Below are 13,167 nucleotides of genomic sequence, written 5' to 3' on the forward strand. Positions count from 1 at the left end.
TCCAAAAGAAAAACAAGAATATTATTATTATCATTATTAACTTAAAGATTATCTCATCCAAATTCACTAAAACTATACGTTAAGATAATTTATTAGTAGATTGACCGGTGCTTACGCAAAATACGAATACGAAAATTAACGTACAACTAATCAATATAATAACTCTTATTAGTAATCGCAATGTGTGAGATCTGAGAGCACGATGGTACCATCTCTGTTATTCCAACCTAGAGAAGCACTCGTCTCCGTCGCTTTTTTTTTTTTTCTCATTTCATATTTTCCTTCGTATTTAATCGACCTCTCTTTGCGAAAGCAGCTGTCTTATTTTAATAACAACGAATCGCTACCAAATTTGCGCTATAGTATCATGCTGGTAGTGAGAAAAATTTGCAATCAAGCCAACGAATAACGATCACAACCCCTTATGAAAGAAAGAAAATGTTCAAAAACTTGACATGTCTCGTAGGAAATAAATGTTTTAAAATACCTCGGAAATAAAACAGACTGCAATGAGTATCTCCCGACTCATCCACCTCAGCCTATAATGCAGAAGCTCGTCTTAATATACATCTCGCGTTAATATTTACCTCGCTTTAGCAAGTGATTAACAATTTTTGTACATTTTGGAAGTTGTAATTCGATGTGTCTTAGTAAAATGTTACTCCGAGAAGTTGTAATGGTAATTGCTTAGTGCTGTACAGAGTATGTCTGAGCATCAGTTATCATATAACTACACATGGTGTTCGAAAATGAAGCTCTAGAGAACGTCATCAAAATTTCGATGACCTTAATTATCTCACATATGACCTACTTTATATAAACAAAAATTTGAGAAAAATATTTCAGTTAAGAATTTTAAATAATGGTTAAAATCAATGTATCGTTAGATACTCAAATTCAATTAAATGTATGCGTTTGAGATGTTTGTTCCAGGTACAAAGTTATACATATAATTACAAAGCCGTTTGCAGTGCTACAAATAAAGAAAGGAAATATTTTTAAAAAGACAAGTCAAGGTCAGCGGTGCAATAATTGCGCGAAACCTTGACAACCATTTTGCAATGAAAATTCATTCTCTATGTACGAGCAAACTCAGAGCTACTCCAAAAAAGGTAATGGCAGTTTCGTTCTTCTCTTTAATCATGACCCTGTCGCATATTTTTTCCATTACTCCCTGGATATTAATTTTACAGAAATTTCCTTAAGATTTGCCGTTCGGCATAAGGGAAAAGCGCGACTGCTTCTCAGGATGGAAATGACGACAGTCCGCGATGCACGAAAATAAGAGCGGCGCATGTGTCGAAAAGAATGCACCGATGAAAATACCATAAAGGACTGTTTGTCTCTTAAGAAAAATTTGGAAACTTCGTAATATCGCGTTAAACTTAAATAATTGTACATACTCAAATGAAATAAATCAAATAAGTTCGCATAACACCCAAATATCATCCGACGATATATCCTATAAAAATGCAAAACTATCCCATAAATTTATAACAATCAATGAATATACATATATATGTACACATATATACGAAACTCATAATTAATAACGAACTTAGTTGAAAAAAAAAAAAAACCCGCAGATTCGGAATATAATTATCGAGCTTAAACACGAGTCACACGTCTCAAAAATACACCCAGCACCCAGTGAAGCTATCCTCAGTGAAGAACTCTACGGCGGTATATACTTGATAATTATTTTATTACAAAATATTTCGTCCGTTTATAAAAAAGATATTTATATTATTCCATTACATTCTTTTTTTGTTCTCGTCTTGCTAGTAGATCGTTAAACTGTAAACACACTTTGCACTATACTAAACAGTGAGAGACAGTTAACGCGATTCTAGTAGCTACAGTCGTGACAAAAATGACAAGGCTGGGATTGGTATATGTCCTTTGCGTTATTCTCATCGGCCAGGGAAAAGGATCGAGTTTTTCGGTCGAAAGAAACGAGCGGTCGTTTTGCGCCTTTTCGTGCGTCCACGTAACTCCTTGTAAGCGATTCCGAAAGCTTTTGAAACGCTGGTCCAGGAAACCCGACAGACTTCTCGAGAAGTTCTCCGATGTCTAGGCAAGGAAAATGCGATATTAAGGCACGCTACTTCGCCCTAAAGGCACTGCGATTCCGATCGATACTGCGACACGCGATACATCAAGATATTCCTCGTAAAGATTGCATACCGAAACGCCATATGTTTCCGCAAAGATGTGTGCACCCTGTGCACGTGCGCTTTATAAAGCCTACATACCGCCTACGTGTATACACGATACACCGATGACAAATTGGATTTCCTCGACAAATTTCGATAATACATGCATGTTAATTGTTAATATTACTCTCCCGTTCACAATACTTCGCAAGATCGATCGTCGAATGTCATCGAATGATGGTAAACATAAGCAGATTATGGAGAATTTTATGACGCAATTATCGCTATGCATTTATCGCGTCAACGGTTTACCCTCTAATTTTGTACGCTTACAAAACGCGACGATTATTTCGAGAAAGTCACGAGTCCTGCTGAAGGAAGACCAGGGTAAGACGCGTAATGTTAGGATCATATCTTGCGGTTGAGGGATCGAATGCACCGATCGAATGACCTTGAATCTCTGATCGCTGAACGGAAAAACAAAATTCGATAATAGAACACCCTTTAAGAATGGTCATCTGAGAACACGCATCAAATGTTTCGTGGCTTATAGGCAGATCTTATTTTAAAAAGTAATAAATAAAAAGCAACCATAATGTGTCACTTTGGCCGTACAATAATATGGTCTTAACACCAATTGAACCGACGCATATCAAATATTTCTGAACAAAAGTTTACAAGGTTAAAATACGCCACGATTCGTTCTCCATTTCTCTGGATCGTTAAAATAAAATTCTACTAATTTCACATAGTACAAAAGTTGCAAAAATGCCACGTATTTGCTACTTCAAATTTAATGGAAATTCTTGTTTTATCAGTACGCAGTGTACAGAATTGCTTTACTCTGAAATATTCTTTATCGCTTTGCCACAATGAAGCAAAAATCTCTATAAACGGTTAAAAGTTCTAGGGTGACCTTTGCACTAAATTCGACATAACGTAGAATATCACGACACAGTCGTACAAAAATTCCGTAAAATCGGCCAAAAATCGCGAAGAACCGCGAGATTGCTTAAGGTCATTCGAGGTTAACATCGGGGTTATCACTTCCTTCTGAATCGGCCGTATCGACCTCCATGCTCGTCTCCTGGAGTTGATCTTCGGGATCGCGATGACTTTCTGAGCGTTGCCGAGGACAATTCATGTCGACGTCACTCTGCGAGTTTAAAAGATCCGAAACATCCGAAGAGGATCCTGGCAGAGTTCTCGAAGAAGAGGTCGAGGTTTCCTGGTCGGCGTCGCAAATTCGGGTTCGACTTTTTCTCCTCGACGAGGACGAACGGATGACTTTCAGAAGAGGTGCAAGATCGCCGACTTCCTCGCTCGGCCGTTTTCGTGACTTCTTCGAGGTCGTTCTCAAGGTCTCCGTGACGTTTTCGTGTGGTAAAGTCCTGCGAGGGAAACCGGGAATCGTATCGGAAAGGAAGAAGTTAGGAATGGTTCCAGTATGACATTCGGTTTTTTTTGTTTTTTTTTTTTAACGCGTGATTATGGCTTTGGGAATGGAAATAAAAGTGAGCTCTCCCGGAAAAAGTTCGCAAGCCCGAAGCATGAGAATTAGTACAACATTGACCAAAAACTCGAAGTCGAAGTAGATTTTGGCGGTTGTTCGAGCGCAGGATGTTCTAATGTCTGTCAGAGGACTCCTCTCTCTGATACCACATATGGGTAAAGAAAAACAAAAGCAACGATTGATACGTGATAAAATTCCAAGACTACCGATAAGCGGAAAAACGGAATCATTGAATCCCAATGTCGAAATAAAAGCTTCTAAATTTGTAAAAAGTACTTTCTATACCGATACTATGCCAAAACCGTAAGTCAGCGAAAAATAATTTTATTTACCATTTAACAGAATTACCGTTAGATTTATACCACTTCGTTATTTGAATAAAAATAAAATAAAAAGTCTTTCACCCCCCGAACTCTGGACAGAGACGAGGTGTGCGAAGAAACAGTTTCCGAGTGCCCTGAAAGAGCCTGAGAAATAAAAGTGAAACTTAAATAATAAAGGAACCAGTGGTACAGACACGCCATTTGCTCTTTTCTACTCCTTTCTCTGCTGAGAATGACGAAAGACATGAGACCATTGACAGTGATGATTAGATTAGGTACTTCGTCGAGAACTTCTCTTAAAGCTTAAGGAGTCTGACCTCGCCGAATACTTCCTTTTGTACTTGCTACGCGAATACGTCCTTCGAGTTACTTCTTCCGGTTCTCCGTGCACGCGAAATGCTAAATCTTTTTATTAAGACTAGCAACAAATCAATCCCACGGTTTCGCATGTACAGAGAACCGTGATGTTCCGAGTATTTTCTAGTTGTGCGAAGGACATACACCCGACCGATTAACAAATAACAGCAGCACACGAGACAGATCTCGAACGTAGATGTGAACGTAGCATATCCGTAGAAACTCATCCCATCCTTTCCACCGTACATCGCACACCAGTAAAAGATTTGCCGAATATGAGCACAAAGTACTGAAATCATTTACGATATCGTAATCAACGCTTCCTCGTCGTGCACTATCAGAAATGGAATGCAAATACTTGCCGAGGTTTCCTTAACACAATGACCATACACGGAAGTTCCGAAAGAACGTGCCGCGCTCCCGTTAGACTTCTTCTTACTACGCGTACAAATTAAATTTATAAAATTGAATCACGCAAACTTCATTGTCTGCACGAACAACGTTAAAATGTTGAGAGAAAGAGAGAGAGAGAGGAAAAAGAATGCAGAAGGATCTGCCAGCCACCAAGCGAATCCGCTGCGAAACTTCTACGTATATCTCGAAGGTGCCGAACATTGCAACGAGAAATCTTAACGCGCATCTCCGTATTGTCATACATCAAGCCAGAACGAACGTATAAAGACAACGTTTTTATTCCAATTAGAACCGAGCACTCGTCGCGTCCCGTACATTATTTCAATAATCTGTGCTCGTATTTAGGAAAACCTTCCTTATATTCCTTAGAATTTAAGACTGCCGGTCCAGAAGACAAAACTAGGCGAGACGAGGCGAGACGCGACGAGACGAGATGGAACGACGCTTCGTTTTGTACAAGGTCCATCTTGTCACGTGTGATCGATCGATAGAAAATGCGCAGGAAATCGGATCCAAGGAACAAGACGAGATGAAAGGACGCTTCGCAACGCGCGCGTCCAGTTTCGCACAATTTGACCCAGTACATCGGAAAGCACGGATCCGAACCGCCACTCGTAAGCCCGTAGTCAAGATTTCAAAACGCGACTACAGGTTGTTTCAAGACCTAAGTCAACGAGATATCAGCCACGATATCAACGACTTCTTAGAGAAGGGAACCGAAAGGAAACTCCTTATAATAATCGGGAACTGATAGGTCGCGCGCTCAAGAAAGGAAGTCGCCGGACCTAGACATCGTCTGGAAACGAACCATAAGTGGTAAAATCGAGCCAAAGACCCGTCCTACACGTAGCCTCATGGTGTCTGCCGTTCGAATTCGATATGGAGAAAAGTTCTGGGAGGATGGCGAGAAATCGTGCGCTCCGGTCGACCTGTATCGTCTCCCTCCGCTCCGAGTCTATCCGGGTCTAGGACACGATGGCTTCCGCGGAAGTCGCCCAAACGCATCTCCTAAAAGATTCTGAACACACCCCACGGGGCGCGGACGAGTCGAGGACCCGTCCATCTTATTTTCGAATGACTAAACGGTAATTCGCACGTCCACGATCCGCGGTCGCGCGACGACCGATCGCTTCTTGACGAGACTATAAGAAGTTCCTGTCGAGAGGTGAGGAGGGACGATCGGGGCAGGGCGAAGGGTCGTGAAGAAGCATCTATTTGGTAGGACGAGCGATCGAGGGTTACAGGGACTCGGGACTAGGGACGTGGGGGCGGTGGATGGTAAAATATTTGGTTACAACTCCATATCTTGCGCCTCGTCCTCGCTGAAGTCGCTCATCGACGATTCGCTGTCCGACGACATGCCGTTGCCGGTCCCGCCATTTTCCTGGTCCCTCAGCGCCTCTTCCGTCGCGTACTTCCTAACGTAGTCTGTCGAACAACAAATGGCAACGTTAGTACTCGTTTAAAAGCTTCCTCGCACCCCCGACTACCAAACGAATCCGAGTCAAAGAAAGCTTCCGAGATATGACGTTGTTTAATTCAGCCATGAATCTGACGTGTACTTCGCAAGGGTATTAATCTTCTCTTATTGTCTGCAAACTTCGTTTTAACGACATTCGGACTTAAAATCCTTAGTGCACTTAAAAACTTCCAAGTGAATAAAAAAGGAAGTGAATTTATGACCTAGTAAATTATGCACGGAGAGGACCTGCTACATTATGCGTCGTTATATACGGACTGTAATGCAAGCTTCTTAAACAGTTAATATCGTACTCGGGAAGACCTTTATAACGTATTATAACGTATTGTAACGTATTATAACGCACCCGTGACTTTTTTCTTGTACTCCTCAGGTTTATGGAGGTACAGCGCTGCGGCGTCGCCATTTAGGGGGTCGATTGGATTGGGATATGTTAAAAGCTGTGGCAGGAAAGACTCGAAGATGTTCGAGAGATCTGAAAGAAAAGCGGAAGAAGATTTTAATTAAATATTCATCTACTTATCTGTATATTGCAGATCTGTGCCGTTCCTATACTTTCGTAACTCGCACTTCTTGTGGCCAATTAAAAAATCAAATAAAAACAAACGTCCGTGTCGGCTTGTCTTGGTTACGCCTGACCTACGAGGCTGTATCATACGACTAGAGCATTCGGTTATCGAGTGTTAAACCGGTTGACATACACTTTCGATATGTGCAAATTGCAAATATGTTTCATACGATACCGTAACAATTTTTTTAATGCGCTGGTCGTGGGGACCGGTACATATGGGTAAAAAAAGTGCACGAAGAGGATCCAATTAAATGCCTCCTTATATTTCTACCGGAGACCCGACCTATAATTAATATTACGTACTTGTAGAAGGAGAAACTGCGATAAGTGGGCATCCCCTCCACGAACCATTATGTACAGGGCAACCATGCCTATGGAGATTTGTTTTCTATACTTGTTTTAATTCTTTAAGCAGAGCGTTTCCATTCTCTCACTCTTAGTTACTCGTTAGTTCCTGTTCTTAGAAATTAAGCACAAGGAACCATCTGAATTTTTGTCACATATAAGGTAATCTTGGTCAAGGGTGTCATTCCTAACTTGGAAATGATCACGTGATAGGAACATAAGACATTATTGCGATTCGACCACTTAAATTCTTCTTTTATCAAGTGTTCAACTGGATACCTTTGCTACGACTTTAAGGTTATATGAAAGTGGTATTTGAGAGGTCAAGCGTTTATAAAACTTTTTCCAGAGTGTACCGAATCGTTTGACATTTTACCATGAGAATGCTCTGATGAAGGTTCCGACACCCTTGAAATTTTAATTTTAATAACAAAATTATAAAAATGTTTATAAACTATTTTTTTTCTATTTTTTTGTGAATCAATACCTCCCTTCGAGCCTCTGCATTCATATGGTGAGAGCTCCAACGATTTGGTACACCCATTTCGGAGAAAAGTTCCATAAACGAGATCCCTCAGACGCCACTTTCGTGTCACCTTAACGAACGAAACTCTAGAGGCTACGAATTAAAACCTAAAATATAAAGAGATTTATCCCGTCGATGGTCGACCTACGAGGCCGTTTCAGAGAGCGATTAGGTTTAAGTTACCGAGTGTGAAACCAACTCGCGTACCGTACAAGGCTGTCCAGGCCTGGTTGATGACGTCAAGGCACACGGTGCCCGAGACCTCGTCGATGTTAGGGTGGTACACCTTGTTCATGAAGCCGATCGAAGGCGACTTGAAAGGGTAATGTTCGGGCAGGTGAACCCTCACCTTCCATATTCCACCCTCGTAAGGCGCTGCAATCGGAAATAGACTCGGTTAGTACATCAAAGGAAGCGGAAGATATCCGGTGTCGACGCCACTGCGTAACCATGGATCCCGGTGACGTCACAGCGGAACCGACCAATGCCACTGATCCGACCCAGTGACGTGGAACGGGAAAAATTAGAGACGCTCAAAGCGGTCAAGATTGTAGGTTAGGAATTCATGGCGAGGACTGTGCTCACCAATACCTACATCGGCGTTGCCAATTACCGAATCTCTTTCTCGAAAACAATGAATTACAGCCGATAATGCTTATCCATGACGTAAACAAGCGGTCCGGAACCAATAATTTAGGTGACTCCTGAATAACAAACGACGATGTTTTGATACAAATTGAGAGTAAAGGGACAGAATGGCTCAGTAAGTCAATTGGTTAGGAAAATCACTTTCTGCAAGGATTGATATTTGTAACGTATAATAATTATGTAAAAATATGAATGGTTGTAAATATTGAATTAAAGGTAACATGCTCTACATTGTTTAAACATGTTGTCATGTACTGCATAAAGGAGAATTACATTCTAATTTGGAAAATTGTGTATAGCTATGAATAGAAATCCGTCGATTTAAATTCCCAAACTCACCGAATGAAATCTAAACCAAATATTTGTAGGATTTTTGTCCGTTTCGTTCTTTTTTTTTTTCGAAAAAAAGCGAGTTTAAATTAAGCTCGGCAAAGTCATAACCACACTGTAAAGGGGAGTCTAAAAGGTTACGATACAGTCAGCACATTTTTTTTTCCTGAAAATGACGCGTGTTGGAAAAAAACAAAAGGGGAGTCTGAAAGATTACGAATTACGATACAGTCAACACATTCATTTGTTTTTTTGGAAAATGACGCATGTTGGAAAAAAAACATTATGTCGGAGCGTTTCGCTGGTGCGGCTAATACAGAATAATTGCAACCGATTGTAAGGCGTGCTGAGCGTCGACACGTAACGCAGGCGCAACTCCTAGGTTTTCGCAATGAACCACGGCTGGTTAACTTTTCGATGTTTCATTCCCTCAATTCCTTTTCGAAATAACATTTCGTGCGTGCACAAAGCGTAAACGCGTTGGCGGCACGTATGTACACGGTCGCCTCGAATATATCCGGTGAAAGTCAAACCCGTAGATAGAATTCAACGAGAGCGCAACGCGCTGCAGATTTCCACGTGTTAATGAAATTACGCCTCTCTCTGTCTAAGGCAAAAAGAAATCCGCAAATCGACGGTTTCTGCCCGCCTGGGTTTAATTGTGGTGAAAAATGTCAGGTTTTCCCTGAGGACGGTGGTGGATTTCTTTCCTGGCGAGCCGCTGCATCACTTGCGCTAAATCGACAGTAGCTACCGAGAACGGCTCGCGAAATAAGGAAATGATTTTTATTACTTTGTCTGGAAACTCGTTAACAGTGATTGTAATCAAGTTACAATATCCTCCGAAATGTGCACTAACAAATGGCCGGATAAATTATTTCTAGAAAACCGGAAATGAAAGTGCAAGGAAGACCCAACGAGTTAACTTGCAAGTTGTTGCGGAGAATCGTGTCGTCACTTTGTTTCTCTCCTCGGAATCAATTATGCCACATTTCGACAATATAAATTAACCGAGGTGAATTATGCGTAATTAACAGGCCGCCGTAATCCAACCTTAACGGAGGTACCGCCTCGGCAAGCGAAGCTAGATTACCGAGACCATCGGTAAACTCACTTAAGTCTAGCAAATGAGAATTCTAGTTACTTTCGATCACCACGGACCTGTAAAAGGAGTCTAGATAAATAGGATAAATACAAGAGATGCTCGAGAATAAGTACTTCGGCTTCGTGTGCGTCGAAAGGCTTCCTAAGCAACTATGATTCTCGTAACCGAGCTCGGCGTCTATTTTTGGATAATTTCACCTCGAGGTTCGTGATAACGCCGATCTACTTAACGAGAACTAGCGACTGCAAGATAGAGATGAACGAAATTTAAAAAATCGTCCCGAGCATCGATCGCACTTTCCCGTATTTAAAAAAAAAAAAAAATAACAAATGACCTGCCTTGGAATTATCAGTGGATAATTACGTTGAGTATTTACACCAACATCGACTAACCAGCGTTAATCTATATAACAAAATTGAAAAATTACGTTTAAAACTGAGGGAATTAAAATATCCTTTGGAACCAGTAGAATTATGTTCCTAGCGGAGCCGCTTCTCTGTTCCCATTACCCTGACCTGACATGTTTTATTAATATTTTATTATGCCGAACCTGTGATATGATTTCCGTTCCCAATGTCGAATAATTGTGCGCAAGACTCGTTCCAACGGAATTCAGGTATGTAAATAAAAACTAGCGTTCCAAGATGCGCACCGAAGGTAAAGCCTGCAAGTCAAATTGGCCATTTAAACACGGGTTCCCACGTTACCGCTTCATGGCAGAACCGAGCGTTTTGCTCATCTGCAACTGAATCAGATAACCGCTGTCATTTCGCATTGCACGCACTGCGTGAAACGGTCATTCGTTGCGTACACGCGAGTGCGTCCGGCGAATCTACAGGATCGAATGACAAAGACATTCCGACTGGGTGTTGTTCAGCCCAGACTTTAATCAGATCGTGTCCTGTCTAAAGAAAAGATATTAAAAACTTTCCGCGATGCGTTTAGACGAAAACGAACGAGAGAGCGACCTGGAAGTACTCCCCGTGGAGGCGCATGAATGTTCCTATTCACCAATCCATGATCGTACTCTATCGAACACTGTGAACCGATCGGTACTCCATTTTTTCCTTATCACTCCAACGACGCACAAAGACTCGATTATTCCCCGCAAAAAATGCAATCCATTCCTCGTACCTCCCTTCAATTTCCTGCTTTCCATAACATAAAAAGTTAGAAAAACAAAATATAGAACGTCATTTTGCTTCCCCCCCAAGGTATTTCATTGCCATTCTACACCGTTAAAAACGTTTGTAAAATCCAAACACTTTTAGTTTACAAAAAAAAAATCCTATCCTTCAAAAATTTACATCTTATCGGGGATTTTTCAATGCAACTTATAAGGCTATAAAACCTGTACATTAAATACATCTACTAGTGCGTCAAATTTAGTATATCGTATTTAAATAGAACTTCTAATACATCGTTCGTGGACTCATTATGTTGCTTTTTAATACCGCACTAGATTTGAATAATTTAACATTGATTTTTCGCGGCGATTTTAATAAGATACCCTGATAAGCTCTGCGATTGAGTATACTCATCGTTAATGGGTATATTTCGGTGCAAGTTTTCACTTCGCGTTGCGCCACCATACGGTCTCATCGGGAAGCATCGAGATCGCTAACTCGAGTACGTGCAGTGGTGCAAGTGCCGATGCACTTCTTTGCTCGAGAACAGGGACGCCTCTGCTCCTCCTCCCGTAGGAAACTTCGCTACGTGACCTTTCAGTTAACGGTGAACGCAACTGCGGGCGTAATCGACCTTTCCTATTTTTTTCTCAGGCCGAGCACCCAGAACGGTCGCCTTTCTTCTCGCGCCAAAATAATCCCGCGAGCGTGGAATAAATTTCCGGTGCGACACGACGGTCAATTTGGCAGTTACCGTTTAATGTGACGTGACGTAACACAGCGATACTCGGACAAAGCCAAACTAACGTATATTTTCATTGCGCTGTATTTAGATGTCGAGATAGTTTCATTTTCTAGAGCCGTTTCAGAGATCTTCGCGTGGAATCGTAAATCACGAAGGACCATTTAAGAGGTTTAGTAGGTTGTGAAATGCGTTTTAATCGAAGTGAGTTTATGAAAGAGAACGAAACGGCGTAGAAAGTATTTTCTCACGGGGCATTTTTATTTCGTGTTTTACGGAGAATTTAAGATGAGACAGTTTCGAAATGCTTGAAAACAGTGGGCTCGTGAGGGCTGGAAACGTTTGATTTTTGGTTCACGGTGTTACATGTTTCTTGGTGAACGGTAGGCCCGACATAAGAAGTTAAGGTAGTTTTAGAAACTAGAAGAGATTATTTTTAGAATCAATGGCCCGATCATTCCAAGGAAAATAATCCAGCTCCTAGTGAACAAAAAAATCCAATAGGAACCACTTTTTCATTTATTTTCGCCCTACAATTATTGAGATATATCTTTGGCACCACAATCTTTGTCAAAAATCCATACCATCAGTTTTTAAATAATCGCTTCTAGTCTCTGAAACCACCTTGACATTGTGTTTACGACTAAAAAGCATTTTTGAACCTACTTAATCAGCTCAACATCCAGCTACCATTGCAAGATCCATTACCCTGCATCAACCCTTCGGAAGAACGGCCTGTACTTATTATATATATTAAGCAATGTATAAGGCACGTATAGATAAAAATAATTGCCTCACTTTAAGTTACGTAAAAGGTAAACAATCCATTTTTTACCTCCTCCTCGGCCCGCAATTCTAAACCCGGTGGTGGGACACCGGTTGCACTGCCCCAGTTACGGCATTGCTCTGGCTCAAGATCGTGTCACGGTTAAGCAGGGTTGTTGAATTTCACCCGCCCCGAAAATCCGCCTGAAAAGCCTCCTTAATAAACGTCCACGTAAACGCCGGTAATGTATTTCCCGTCATTAAATATGAGATCCAGCATTTATTAAAACGGTCATCTTAAGGTGAAGTGAAACACGTCGAAGAACTTGATCGACGTCGATAAAGAAGATTTTTCTAAATGCCCACGTTGCCGACGTTCGTTTTTATATTGACAGCTGTGTCGAATTATATTGGCTATTGTACCAAATGGCATACTCCACCTGTCGTTTTCGTACAATAAATATAAAGAAATCGAAGTAAAACTCCAGAAATCCTCTGGATTCATGCTTTCTGGGGCCCTAATTGACTGCAGAGGGACCCCCTGCGCCATCTGTGATTTCCAGGTCAATTCAATTTTCACTCCGAGACCTCGTATTCCCATCGTTTTAGCATAGAAGCGCATACAACACTTTTTTTGCCTTTATCCCGTTCAAATGCGAGTTTACCGATTACCAGAGTGTTCTAAATTGTCGTAAAATTGTCCTGACTCTTTCGTTTTTCATGTCGGAGCCTTCGATAGTTATATATTGATCGAAATATGAGAGC

At 41.2% G+C, this 13,167-nt stretch overlaps 1 protein-coding gene across 1 annotated transcript in view; it reads right to left on the reverse strand.

Annotated features, from left to right (window-relative positions):
• The window catches only part of LOC105698367 (ubiquitin-conjugating enzyme E2 H), a 40,006-nt gene continuing 26,839 nt past the window's right edge, over nucleotides 1-13,167 (reverse strand). Inside the window, exons 3-5 of the mRNA XM_012422558.2 lie at nucleotides 7,893-8,060; nucleotides 6,590-6,718; nucleotides 1-6,191 (exon numbers count right to left, since the gene is read on the reverse strand). Coding sequence (XP_012277981.1) covers nucleotides 6,055-6,191; nucleotides 6,590-6,718; nucleotides 7,893-8,060 — 434 coding nt within the window. The 3' untranslated portion in view covers nucleotides 1-6,054. The remainder of the gene's footprint in view (nucleotides 6,192-6,589; nucleotides 6,719-7,892; nucleotides 8,061-13,167) is intronic.

The sequence above is a fragment of the Orussus abietinus genome, unplaced genomic scaffold, assembly GCF_000612105.2.
Source record: "Orussus abietinus isolate OABI.00-Male unplaced genomic scaffold, Oabi_2.0 scaffold70, whole genome shotgun sequence".
NCBI lineage: Eukaryota > Metazoa > Arthropoda > Insecta > Hymenoptera > Orussidae > Orussus > Orussus abietinus.